At 43.0% G+C, this 14,204-nt stretch overlaps 1 protein-coding gene across 1 annotated transcript; it reads right to left on the minus strand.

Moving 5' to 3' along the window:
• Window positions 1–7,451: 7,451 nt before the first annotated feature.
• LOC137645115 (uncharacterized) lies at window positions 7,452–8,246 on the minus strand. The gene is made up of 2 exons (XM_068377951.1): window positions 7,795–8,246; window positions 7,452–7,653 (listed from the first exon to the last, which is right to left on the minus strand). Exons 1-2 carry the CDS (start codon window positions 8,244–8,246, stop codon window positions 7,452–7,454), a joined length of 654 nt encoding a protein of 217 aa, XP_068234052.1.
• Between the last annotated feature and the right edge of the window lie 5,958 nt (window positions 8,247–14,204).

Raw genomic sequence — 14,204 nt, forward strand, 5'->3', positions numbered from 1 at the left:
CTTAGGTACATATTCATATATTGAGAAACAATTACCTTTTCTATACATAAGCGAATGACCCATTGAAAATTAAGTTACATACATATTTTTTACATTATGTATACACACGCAAGCAAGGGTATTAAACCAACACGATGTTTAAACAATATATAACTATGCCAACAAGAAAAACATCATCCAAATAGTGGCAGCACTTTGATGCCACAGTCGAGGAAGGGTCACGAACTCTATTTGAAAGCGTTCGACGAGTTCCGAGAGGAACATTATTTACCGCAAAAATGCTGTTAAACGACTAAAAAAATTACAAACCACCTTAATCTTAAGGCAGTCTCTTAAAAAATATGTTACAGAAATTTTACTCACGGGATAATTTACTTATAAAATAAACATGAAAATGTTTAGCTTGATGCTTTACTGATTTTGCGCAGTTATTAAAAATTTTTAGACAAATTTATTTACAAATTATTTACAAGAGATGCTGGCGAACAGTTAAATAAAACAAAAATCTTATATAGAAAACAGCAAATATTATATCATATATGTTTTCCTCTAGAATGGCTACACCTAGCTATTTGCAACTTGGTGCAAACAGGAAACATTTAAAGATGAATTATTTACATTACCTTGCATCGAAGTCAAGGTCATACTCTGAAGGACTAAAGATAAATATGAATTAACTTTTGCCTTAACTTTGAATTATACAAGACAAACTTCATATCTATAATTCCGACATACGGTTTAATCGAGTTCAAATTCATATTTAGAAGTCAAGAAATAAAATTATTTTGGTCCTAACTTTTCAACTATGTAATATTAAGACTTCATACTTGAACCCCATATTCCAAAAATGAAGCATGTGTCCATCTCGAGAAAAAGATCATACTTAATGGTAAAAAATGACTAGAAATTTTTCTTTCCTTATAATCTTGTGATAGAGGCGTTATATTTGGCATGCAAAATCCTCGATTGGCAATCCTTATAGTTACAATATGGAAAGCACCCTGTTTGATATATTTGTACACTACACAGAAGGAATGGAAGTCGCTGGCTACTTCCCAGTGATGCTGTCAACAATCTTAGAGCAGTCAGTGGTGAACCCGTGTAAACAGAATTCACCATGATGAGAGAAGTTTTAGACACATTGCCCCGCTGGAAGATCTTGCTCATGCAGAAGCAACTGCCCTCCTTTCCTCCATTTGCTGACATGAATTTTCTATATGTTATCAGCATAAAATGGTCCTCATTGCTGCCTGGCCATATGACCGAGTTACCAAATAAGCAAGAATCTCCAATTTTGGCAAAAGGAGTTGAAGTACAAGTTGAGAAAACCCTAAAAGAGAGTGACAAACGAGTAGGTCTCAGAAAAGTGAGCATGAATGCTTCAAGCAAAATGCTGTACGAAGCTCTGGTTTAGAACTGAAAAATAAAGCAAAGGCGACGAGGTGGTGATCAATGGGCAGAAGGATAGGAATTTAAGAGGTATGTAACCTTCAGGTTCACCGAGTTAGAGAAGTCTTTCCTGCTAGCAGAACGTATTGCACTTGCCATTTCTTTGAGGGTAGATCTAAGTTATTTGCTGAAATAGAAAGGTCAGTTACCGGTATTTGGTTGACTTTTCACGGAAAGTTGACCGTATAGACCTGGTAAATCGTTAAGAAACCTTAAAGGAAGTTTCTCTCCCTAACATTCCTGCAGGAACCAAATGCCCATTGGTAAGGACTGCAGTCAGAAAGGTCCTTGCCTTATGCCTGAGTGGGGGAATGTCGAGCTTCAGATCTAGGCTGAAGTATATTACTGAACCCAGCGAAATGTCTTGATTCTGGAAGCAGCTTCCCTTCAGAGGACTTCGCGCTCAAGAATGAAGTGTGTCCATGCCTGAGTCTAACACAAGATCCCTTTATTATTACTGCTATCACTGAATCGATAGACAGTGGGAATAGAGTCACCGAAGCGTCTTGTGAACATCCCAAGGCAGGAGAAGGATGATGAAGCCTGCTATTATCCTGACCCGTAGTACTCATGCTCAGTCTTATATGAGACCTAGTAGTGGTACCATGAAAGTGAGCTCCCATACCTAGTACCAAAACCCCTTCCAGGGCTAAGTTTTGCTATAGTGCTACTCCTACCACAAAACCATACGGAGGGATCGGTAGATGTCTCACGAGACTTGACCAGATTGGTTGACCTTTGCTTTGGCGACTTCTTCCTTCCGTTTGTGTATGATTTTCTCTCATTGGGAAGGCACTTGCTGCTTCTTCCTCTCCCAAAGAGCGAGAAAAAAGCAAATCATCCAGGAAGTAGGAAGGCAGGAGGTGCCCTTTATTTATAAGCACAGGTAGCAGATGCTAGTGCACCTACTCGTTCTTGTGAGAACCAAGCATCAGGAGCTACCAATATGCTCTTTTTTGTGAGACTGGACTGCAGATAGCAGGTGCTAGTAAATATGCCCATTCTAATTAGAACCAGACCAGGGAACCAGTGTGTGTTCTCATTCTTGTGAGAACTAAGCACACGGAGGTAGTGTGTGGAGGCTTGTTCTCGTGAGCACAGGTAGTGGGTGCTAATGTGTGCTCATTCTTCTGAGACCTGATCACAGTTAGCAGGCACCCGAGATCCTGTCGTAAGTGCAGATTAGTCTAATTGGGGAAGGTTTGTTGCTCATAGGTATCCTCTTACTTAGCGAACAGGGCAAGGACGTACAAGTAGGCCTTTCCCTTCTGCGAGGGGAAGGTTCTTAGTACCACACTGTAATACAGTACTCTTATTGAACGGTCTTCCTGGGCTTCTTCAATAATGTCTCTCAATGTTTCATATAAAAAATCCTTCCTCAGTCAGTCCACGACCAGAACAGGGAGATAGAATGCCTGTCCTAGGATGGGAGGGATCTCAGAGGGGAGGGATCCCAGAGGAGAAGAATCTCCACCGCACCATCTAAGTTGTATACTCTCTACACTCATTCGGCGCGCACTCTCAACAAAAGAGGGGAACAGTTTAGACGATTATGCATTCCCAGTAGATGTATGACCAACGAGGAGCATCCCGAAGAAGTGCATATAGGGATCCGTCAGAAGCAGTGCATATAAGAGGTTTGCGTCGGAAATAGGAGGGGAGCGCTGGGAGATGTTCGTTCGTCTGGTAAGGTGCTTCTCTATCGGGAGACACGCGTCTGGTAGACAAGCCTGTAGGGATAGCACCCATGGGGCAGCTCACCTGGGAGACACACACATAAGGGAGGCGCATCTGGCAACACAAGCAGCTGGGACATGCGTCTTGCAAGGCTCGTGGGAAGAATTGCTTCTAAAAGAACAGGGACACGAAGAGGCGCGTCTTCTGCAAGACGAACTCCTGGGTGAGGTGCATCTAGGTGAGGCACATCTGGATGAGGTGATTGAGTGAGGCACTTCCACGTGAGGCAAGTCTGAGTGAGGTGCATCCGGGTGAGTACATCCAGGTGAAGCATGTCTGGATGATGTACATCTAGATAAAATCCGTCTGGGTGAGGCACATCCGGGTGAATCATGTCTGGATGAGAAGCACTGGGATGAAGACGTGAGTAGGAAGGTCATATCTAGAAGTTCGAAGATGATCTGGATGACACTCGTGGAGGATGGATCTCGCAAAGGTCGACTAGTAACCTTCTTAGCACACTCCAAGGAGCGAGTGCCCTGGAGGAGACCTCTTGGAGGGGCAAAGCCCGAAGCTCGAAGAGCTAAAGAAGGCACTTTTAGTAACTTACAGGTCCTTGTGAATTAAAAATATTACTCAAGTGGGACAAGTTCATTTGTGACAAAAATTGAATATAAAGCGAGTCGGCAAGAAGAGCTTGAATAAAATATGGATGTGTGTATCATTGAATATGTAGCAGTATTAGTGTATATATTTACTAAAAATTCAAGCGAATCTTAATTTTCATGAAAGAGCACTGTCCTGCTTCGAGGTAAATACACCTATGGACATCCCTAATAAAAGAATCCATTGCCCGATAGACATAAAAATCATATGTAATGCTTTAAGCCATACACACATAAAGGGTATACCTCATTGGATAATTGTGATGGGAGTACAGTATTATAAACAAGACGGATTGCAGGCAACTAGCTTATTATGTTGGAAGTATTATAAACAAGATAAGACATATCAGATTAAACACCTCAGGAAAAGTCATCAGTGATTATTAGGCAGATAAAAATTCAAAAAGTAATAATAAAGCATCTTACTAATACCTACAGTAGATAACATTCATTTGCTACACACACTGTATAGACATTTTTCTGAAATTTCATACATGAAAAAAATCAACCCAAGAAATAACCAAATAATTACAGTAATATCTCACTTTACGTCGCTTTGACATCCTTCAGTTCCAACTTTACGTTGCTCATCCTTAGGTTTAAATGCATAAGTAAAATCCCCTTTACTTCGTTTTTTCTGACCTTATGTTAGCGTTTACATCAGAAAATAAAAATCAAGTACAGTACTTCACATGGAAGCTTATTAATGTAGCTATCTGGTTTTTATAATATGGTAGCAGGTAATGAGAACTTTTTCATGCTCAGTGTGTACAGTATAGGGAACTTACAAGTCACTTCATAAGGTGGAAATTCAACACATGTCAAAAATCATCCTACACCCGTAGGGTTCTTGAGCCAATTAACAATGATGGTCAGGCTATTGCTGTACTGGTTAATCGTTATATACAGTAATGCCAATATTCTATTAACAAGTTCTTAAGATCCTCTTAGCAGTATCAAAATAATAAAAACAAACACAGTGGTACCTACCAAGACATACGTCGTTCATTTGTTCTAAACGACAGAATGAATTCCAAAATTTACGTATACTATACTGTACAAATTCATCCATACATAAAAAAATTCAACTCATTTCAGATGCATGTTATAAATTAGTGCAGTAGTATTGCTTATTTGACCCATTGGCTATGACTAAAATGTCAAAAGGACAAATAAAAGGCAAACTACAATAAAGTAAAAAAAATAAAACCAATAATTGGATGGAATAAATTACTGTGACCTCTTATCTTCAATTTACCTCACTAAGAGGTTATCAGTCAATGGGGCTGGTGGTATAGAAGGGTAGGAGGAGGATGAATGAGCTTCATCTTAATGCACACACTTTAATATCATTATTACTATTTGCTAAGCTACAACTGTAACTGGAAAAGCCAGATGCTATAAACCCAAGGGCTCCATCAGGGAAAATATCCCAGTGAGGAAAGGAAACAAGGAAAACTAAAATATTTCAAGAACAGTAACATTAAAATAATTAAAATAAATATTTCCTATATAAACTATAAAAACTTAAACAAAACAAGAGGAAGATAAATAACATAGAATATTGTGCCTGAGTGTACCTTCAAGCAAGAGAACTCTATCCCTAGACAGCGGAATACCATAGTACAGAGGCTATGATACTAACCAAGACTAGAGAACACTGGTTTGATTTTAGAGCAGCATAAAACTGGTTTCCCTTTCTTAAAATGGTAAACTCAGAAACAATATAAACTGGATACCACTGTGCGAGTGAGAGGCAAGGTGAATGAAACTACATTTTATCAAACAGACATCGAGCTTATATACTCAGATTTGCGGGCAAGAAAGTCACAAAAATTCAAACAAAACAAAATATGAGCTAGCATGCTTATACAAGTTTTCCAGTGCAGGGAGGTTCATTATCAGCACATGGAAGAGCGGGTGATAAGACAAATGAGCAAAACCATTAGTGTATGAGCATGTATGAAACAAGAGCGGTACATGGCTCCCCCTACTAAAAATGACATACAAGTGAAATAGGGCACCTGTTCTAGAGAGATATACTGTAGGCCGGTCATTTGGCAGGAGATATGCAGGTTTTAGGCAATCAATGGAGACCCAATCTTCTTTGCCACAAATATTAATTAAGATAGCCTTCGGCATATGAGGGATCACGAGGAAAGGGTCTATTTAAGGGGCGTTAGTGGTTGCTTGCTAATGTTGTTGCATAGGAAAACGTACCTTGCCGAGTGCTGATCTTCAGTATGTGTTGATTTGCTGGGGGCTTGTAAGTCTGGTAGCATGGAATAAATTTTTTCACAACATGACATAGGCACTGGAGGTTATAGGGGAAACAAAATCTGCAGCGCCAACCAACATATTGCCATACACCATTTCAGCTGCCTAGACATCTAGGAGTAGTTCGTAGTCCCAAGAGAACTCAAGGAAGCCGAGTAAACCAGTTGGAGTCCTTGCAGCGGAACATAAATGCTGCTATGAGGGTGCGATGAAAATGTTCAACCATTCCATTGGCCCCAGGTTTGTAGGTAGTTGTCTGATGTAGGGTGATGCCCAGAAGATTCACTAATGATGTCCACTATTGAGAGGTGAAAATGGTACTCCTGTCAGAAGTAATATGCTCAGGGATACCAAATCTCGCTATCCACCCCAAGAGTAAGGCATCTGCACATAAGGGGGATGTTGCAGTTTCCACGGGAATGGCTTCAGGCCAATGAATGGAGCGGTCAATGACGGTAAACAGGTATGATGTCATTGTGATTTGGGTAGGAGACCTACTACGTCAACGTGAATGTGAGCAAAACAATACTGAGGTTGAAAAAAAGATGCCCAGTCCTGAATCTGTGTGTCGATGTACTTTTAAGTTTGGCATGAAGTAGGCTACAAGTGCAGACCCAATCCTTGGCATCCTCAGTAATGCTGTGCCAAATAAACTTTGTCTTCAGTAACTGTGCAGTAGAACAGCACAAGGGATGTAAAAGGCCATGAATGAAATCAAACATCTGTCGGCGCATGGGAGCAGGGGTATCCACAGTCGTGGTCCACCAGTACTGACATCACATATGAGAGTGGCATTGAAGTCGTCGAGGGGGACATCTTTTCTGCCAAGGCATTGTAATAAAATCCCAGGTGAATGGCAGCTAATGTGTTTCAGCAACAGGATTCATTATTCCAGGGATGTTTTGAAGGGTGCAATTGTATTCAGCCTTGGCAGAGAGATGACAGCATTGATGGGCGGACCAGGCGTCAGACTGTAGAGTGAAGGTGTGCACCAGAGGCATGTGGTCTGTGGAAATGACGAAGGTCATACCTTCTAACTAAGAAGAGACGATAGTGACGGACAGCCAAATGCACCACCAGCCTTGGACAGTTTTCTATTGAAGATGGCCAATGGGTGGGGCGAGCCATTGACCACCTACTCAAGTACTGCACCAATAGCGATGTCCCTGCCATCGGTGGGGAGAAGGAGAGGGGCATGTGGCACAGGTAAAGAAAGAGCAGCAGCGGTTGATGGGGTATTCTTTGTGTTGCAGAAGGTCGCTTCTTGAAGGGAACCCACTTCAGGTCTTTTGTCTTGCCCCTGAGAGGTATGTAGAGGGGGGCAAGCATGACGGCAATGGCTGGCAGGAAATGGTGATAATAGTACATCATGCATAAGAATTCTTACAATGCTTTGACGGTTGAGGGCATGGGGAAGTTCTGATAGGGTGCTACCTTCTCATGGAGGGGGTGGACTCCTTCAGGAGTGATGAGGTGCCCGCAGAACGATACTTCGTTGGCGCTAAAGGTACCTTGTCGTACCAGACTACAAGACTGTTCTGTTGTGGGTGGTTGAGCACGATACGCAAGTGATGAAGGTGTTCCTCTTTGGAGGAAGAGAATACAAGTATGTCGTCCAGGTACCATACACAGAAGGGAAAGCCCCCTAAGATACCATACATGAGGCATTGAAAAGTGACTCCAGCTTTATGATGGCTAAAACCAGAGTAATAGAAGGTGTACGTACCTAAGGGGGTGATGATGACTGCCTTGGCTATGTCTTCTGGGTTCATGGGCACATGATAATATCCCTTCGGGAGGTTGAGCATGGAAATAATTTTGCTTGTACAAGTAGGTGGTCACGTCGGCAATGTTTGGGAGGGGGTAGTGATCTGGTTCTGTCTGCATGTTCACGGGCCTGTAATCCCCACAGGGACACAGGGAGCCATCTTTCTTCAGGATGATGTGTAAGGCTGAAAACCATGGGCTTGAAGCATTTTGGCAAAGGCCCATTTCAGCAAACAGTTTTTTTAACTGTTTATAAACGATCCAGTGCCAGATACCTGAATCTGGCGAACAATGGGGGCCCTTTCGTCTTGATATGGTGATATATACCGTGTTTGGTGAGAACTGTGGGCACTTGGCGATGTTCTGGACGGAAGACTTCCGGGTACGACGTAAGAAGGTGAGAGTAGGCATGCTGGGTGTGCTGATGAGGAAAGCGAGGTCGGAGGGGGAAGGTTGAAGAGGTGTCAACGGTAAGAGTCTGGGTTGACTAACCGTCGGTGAGCAACATCAACCAAGAGGTGAAAATGCGAGAGGAAATCCGCACCGATGATTGGCAATGTGACGCCAGCAACAAGAAACTTCAAATCATATTTGGTGCTTCCAAACGATAATGTGAGGTTCTCCCAACCGTGGGTGGGTATCGCAGATCCGTTGGCAGTTACCAGGCAGGGTTGATAAGCATAGATAGACTATGTCATGTCCTGGAAAGTGGCCTTGGCAGAAGAAAACGGCAAGCACACGTGTCTACAAAAAAAATCGCAAGAACGTACCTGCATCATATAAAAAGAAAAGATTAGTGACAGGGGAGGCCACACCACAAGTGATGGCCTACTTGCATGTTTTTTGGCCACTGACAATCGTTCGCACATATATTCACAGCAGCCCCAAATGTGGAGTGGTAGTACCATAACTGCAGCCAATGGGCGTCCGCAAGTGGCTGTAGAGAACATTGATTGGAGCGTGAACGAGTGGTGGCATATGTGGGTAGTGGGAGGATTTGTCACCAATCCAGCACATCACAGGGTGGCCGTCTGTGTCTTACTGCATTCACAGCAGCTTCGGTTAATGTTGCATAGTTGTCCTCTTTGTCAGGAGTGGAGGCGTTGATGGAGGTCTTGAAGGTAGTAGAGTGGCAGTCCACAATGGCGTCGACTTTAGTCATCAGGTTCTTCATGGACAAAATATCGACATTAGGTATGGCAGCACATACATGTTTGGGTCAGCATTGTACCCAAAGGGACGAAGTAGGTTCACCTCCCTAGGAGAGGCATCTACAGTAGGTTGCAGTCGAACGATACTGGTCATTTCCCTGAGGGTGAGCAAAGCTTTTTGGTCTCCCAGTGGTTGTTGAGAGAGCTGAAAAAGCTTGGCTATACGGGCGGCTGGCGATGGCGAGTACTGCTCCAGGTAGTATGTTTTGAGGGCGGTGTATGCTATTGGGGTGTCCCCTTACTAGCAAATCCAATCAGAGATTTCCAGGAGTGTCCATGTGAATTGCTGCGCGAACAAGGTCAGCTTCGGTGATTAAGCAAGTCACACCCTTGATGCAGAACCTGACCTCAGCACGCTAAAACCAGGTGAATGCTTCAGTAGGCCTACTGGCAAAGAGCGGTAGTTTCATGGGAGTGGTGTTAATAGGAGAATAAGCATCAGTGGGGGGCATCCTCACACTGTAAAACACAGCAGTGTGGGGAAAGGCGGGAGGGGGCTGATCACTCCGGGGGTCACCATTGCATGAGTGGGCTGTTAGGTTGTAACTAACAGGTGAGGTGAATGCAACTAAACTTTATTAAACAAACATTGAGTTTATGAACCAGGACTTGTGAGCAAGAACGTAACAAAAATTCAAACAAAATAAAACAAACTAGCATGCTCACACAGGTTGGTTTATTATAAGTGTAGGGAAGAGCGTGTGAGAAGACAAAAAAGCAAAACCATTACAGTGTACGAGCATGTATGAAACGTGCAGTACATCTGCATAGGCCTAGCTTCTAATTTCATTTTATGCTCTATTAAGGATATAAGAATTCAGTAATTGAGCAATCATAAGATACCCTTTATATGTGTATGGTTTAAAACATTACACTAGATTTTCATGTCAATCTGTCAATGAATTTTCATGTTAGGGGATGCCTGTTCATTTACCATGAAGCAGGACAGTTCTCTTTCATGAAAATCAGGACACACTTGAATCATTGGTAAATATATACACTAACACCGCTACATATTTAGTACAACCATACACAATGTATTCATATCCTCTTGATGCTCTTCTTGCCATATCACTTTCTAATAATCAAGTTTTGTTACAAATGAACAGTGTACCACTGAAAGTAATATTTTCAATTTCTAAATTTCCCTTCATATCAAAACCTGGCCACGGCAGTAATCCCTTGCCATATTGCAGCTCACCTATTACTCCCCGAGTTCAGCGTGGATTTATAAGTAAATCATATGTAAATCTATATTAAGGCCTCCTCTTTAAACTGCGGCTTTCTGAGGGCAGATAAGTTTTATATTTTTTCAGATTCCAATTTTTTGTCAAAATATAAAAATTTGGAATAATTGGTATTTTTCCCAACTATGCAAACCTGAAGCAATAGGACAGCTGAAACCACCCGTTAAAAGTTTTTCCGAGGCGTAACTACCCTCCATTAGTTAGCGGAGGGGGGTTGCAGGGGTATACAGACCCCCCTGCTCACACAAGCACTAGTAAAAAAACGTCACTTTGCAATTGCGGAAGGACTTCAGGGGGAAGGTGATGGTGGGACCAGTATCTGTAAAGAGCTTCATGTTTGTATACTGTAGTTTGGAAAAATACAAATTTGGAATAATTTGTCATTTATTCCTGTACTTGATAAAACCCTTTACTGTACTTCTTTACATAAGAGACTCACCCCATGGTGGGTGGAAGTCCCTAAAACCAACTGTCTGGAGACTGTCCCAAGGTGTTCCTCTGTGCTACACACAAGCTGTTTAGAAGGACCCCTAACACCTTGTGATCCTCAAAGGATGACGGCCTGGGAAATCGGTGCTAGTGTAGAATTTAGCAATATGACTTGACCAAGTACAGTAAGTGTTAAACTGGAGCTAAATCCCTCACTTAACCTAGACTTTGTCCAACTCCACCTCGTATGAGGGGCGGACACATACATATACAGTATACCCAGTTGCAAAAAGAGCATGTTATCCACCTGTAGTCAAGAGGAGGTCAGCTTGCATTGTTCTTCAGATGCTGAACCCCTAAAGAGGGGAGAATTAAATAGTTAGTGACCAATTACTCACATATTCATTCTAGTCTTACGCACGGGCATCATCCACATCTGACCGAGAGATCGGTCTGTGAAGGAAAAGCTACGTTCCTTTGCAATGGAACCTACTGTTCCTTTCGCAAAGTAGATCGACTGAAAGGAGAGTGTTGCCGAGGCAAGAGTTGATAAGGGGACACTTAGGCGCGCATGCTTCTCAGCTCACACAGGTAAGGTAAGTCCACCTATGTGCGGCTGTCTACCTGCGCTCTTGCGAGGTAGAATTCACCTTTACTCTAGACAATGCTTCTTGCATGCGCGAGTCTGGAAGGGAAGACTCGCCCATGAGAGCACTACTGTACATGTAGCAGAGGTGAGACGTGCACCTTCGTCAGGCAGACGAGCTCACCCAACCACCTGGCTGGATTTTAGGGCGAGCCATGCTGTGCAAGACTCATTCGCTATACAGTATCAAAGACTGCTACCTTGAGTAGGAATCTAACAATGACAAATGTAGAGAGAGAGGAGGGTGAGAGAGAGTGAACAGAACCATGTACAGTATTCCTCTGAATACAGAGACCAACCAAGATTCAGCCCCATGAGGTATCCACCTCTGCCATCAAAATAACAGGCAACTTACATCGCATTTAGATTTCCGTCAGGCGAAGGAGCTCGCCCACCAATCTAGCTAGTGCTCGGTGAATAGGAGCGCAATACTGTGCAAAACTCCCTTGTGAAACTCACGCCCAAGTGGAATGGACCAGAGTAATCTCGTACAACCTACCTAACATAGAAACCTGGTGGATAACGTTACGTGCGCCTAAAGGAGAAGGAATTTGTTCGTAAAGGCTAATAAGGCTGAGGGAGACAGATTGTACCAACAACTTATTTGCAAGGAAAAAAAATGTTCCCTCAGATTTATTGAAAAATGGGATGGGCTCTGGCTACCTGGTCAGCAAATTACCCAGTAGAGTAGCCAATACTACCAAGGGATTATGACTGTTGTTTCACTGAAAGGAACAAGGAATTTGACTCTCAAGATGAGGTCACTTCTCATCGGTCCCTGAAGGCCTAGAAAATGCCTAGCAAGTAAACATCTCAAGTTGATTAAGGTCAAGACGTGCAGGTTTGCACGCAACTGCTATGTAGGGGGGAAATCCTGTCCTCCAACTGCCTCTATCAAATAGGAGTTGGCCCTGTAAGTATGCTTACAGATCAGTAATACCAGAATACTGTAGCCAGTACTTCCCAGAGAATGTTGGAATTACAGAGAATCTCCTTAGCAATTGCTGTTGAGCAAGAAACCGGTTGCCAACGACCGATCGCATGCAACTACTTCTGAAAGGCAAGATTCAGACGTACCTTCAATCTATTGTTGGAGAGATTGTGTAGCATAAGAAAATCTACAAATCAATAACACAGACTGGAGAGGCGGGACAAACCGAAGAGTGCAGCCATAATGATTCGTTACATTTGGAACTCAATTGGAAAATGTTGATAAAAATTCGCAATCGAGACCTCCTCCTTCCTATGACCGAAATCTCTTATAAACGTCGAAAATATTTGCATTTCTTTGTTTCCAATTGGCAAACTGGAATGCAGTACGAGTCTACTATGTCTAGTTACGGAAAGGTAGGAGAGAATGCATAACCTGACTTCCTGTAAGGAATATAACCATCGAAACTAATAGTTTATTAGAAAGTTCAAATTATATGATGGTATATGGTCCTTGCTGGCAGAAAAGATTGCTTGCTCACATGCGCAACTTCTTTGCCTCCTAGTCAGCGTTTGAAAAACGACCCTGAGACCACTTGAGGGAATAATGTATGTGCGACGAATCGCAACATTCTTGCCAAAAAGAAATTGATCATCAACTAGCTGTAGCAATGTTACATGTTAGCGAGTGTGTGTGCACAAAATCTGCCACTATTCCCTTGGGATTAGAGGCTTGGAAAAAATTACCTTACAAGAGTACTGTATGTCTCACTAGACCGTTGTGTGAGTGCTCTGAAAAGCTCTCCATTCCGAAGGAAAACAAACCCGCAAAAGTAACCCCGAGGGATTAAGTTTCATGTGACTCTGTCTCATGAGACTCGTTGGGTCCTGGTGGTACAATGATGGCATGCAGCTGCCACAAGTGATCGGTAGTGAACTGTATTTTTGGCAATAGCCCTGACGTTTTTTCTTGGTGAACATACATTCGCAACCGAAAGTTTATTTCCGCCTTTATGTGTTGTTAGCGAACGCCTGTAGCTGTGTAACCTCCTCAGGAAAGGGAATTTTCCTTATAGAATCATAGTCTCATGTAAAGAAAGGGTTTTGTTGGCTCAGAATGCAAAAGAACACAGACAAAAGGCAAGTTTGTCCAGGTGCGTATCAGGGAGCGCTGGTGAGTATCTAGAAGTGCTGGCGAGTATCTACGAGCGCTGGCGAGTATCTATGAGCGCTGGCGATTATCTACGAGCGCTGGGGAGTATCGGCGAGCTCTGGCTAGCGTTAGAAAATGCTGATGAGCGTCAACAATTGATGGCGAGCATCAATGAACGCTGGCGAGCGCTCGCTAGCGCACACTGCCGGGCATTAACGAATGCTGGCGAGCGCTCGCAAGTACTAGCGCACACTGCCGGGCATTAACGAATGCTGGCGAGCATCAGTGAGTGCTGGTAATGTGAGTAAGTGCGCTACTTAAGGCAACATTAAACTAAAGCTCTGCGCGCTACAAAAGTAGCACGAACTTGAGACAAGAGTTAACTGAAGCTCTGCGTGCTTCGGAAGTAGTGCTAACTTGAGAGTTAGCAAGAAGGGTCTCGTAAACTCACCATGGGTACCAAGGCAGGCAGCATAAGCTACTAGCAGACCTACATCAGGCAGATCTCCAGCCACCTCACTTGAGATCAGCGGGTGGGTACGCAACACTGAGCATGCCTTCTCTGTGAAACTAAGGTCTTTGCAAAGTAGTCATACTCATCCCACCCACACAAGGTGTTGGTGAGTAGCCTTATGTCGTCTCATCAGAAGGGAAAAAAAAAGGCTCTGTTTGACTTGAACAACAGCCATTTCTCCCTCATAAGAGATTATAACTATGAGGCACAGGTCCAGATAGCTTGGCCTCATAAAGCTC

Source organism: Palaemon carinicauda, chromosome 8, assembly GCF_036898095.1.
Source record: "Palaemon carinicauda isolate YSFRI2023 chromosome 8, ASM3689809v2, whole genome shotgun sequence".
NCBI classification, from domain to species: domain Eukaryota; kingdom Metazoa; phylum Arthropoda; class Malacostraca; order Decapoda; family Palaemonidae; genus Palaemon; species Palaemon carinicauda.

Excerpts from the sequence above, each read along its gene's own strand:
- LOC137645115 (XM_068377951.1), bottom strand. The coding sequence starts at position 8,246 with ATGCCTACTCTCACCTTCTTACGTCGTACCCGGAAGTCTTCCGTCCAG. Across the intron at positions 7,654-7,794 it reads AGTCATCATCACCCCCTTAG|AGGAACACCTTCATCACTTG; the intron begins GTACGTACACCT and ends CTTCCTCCAAAG.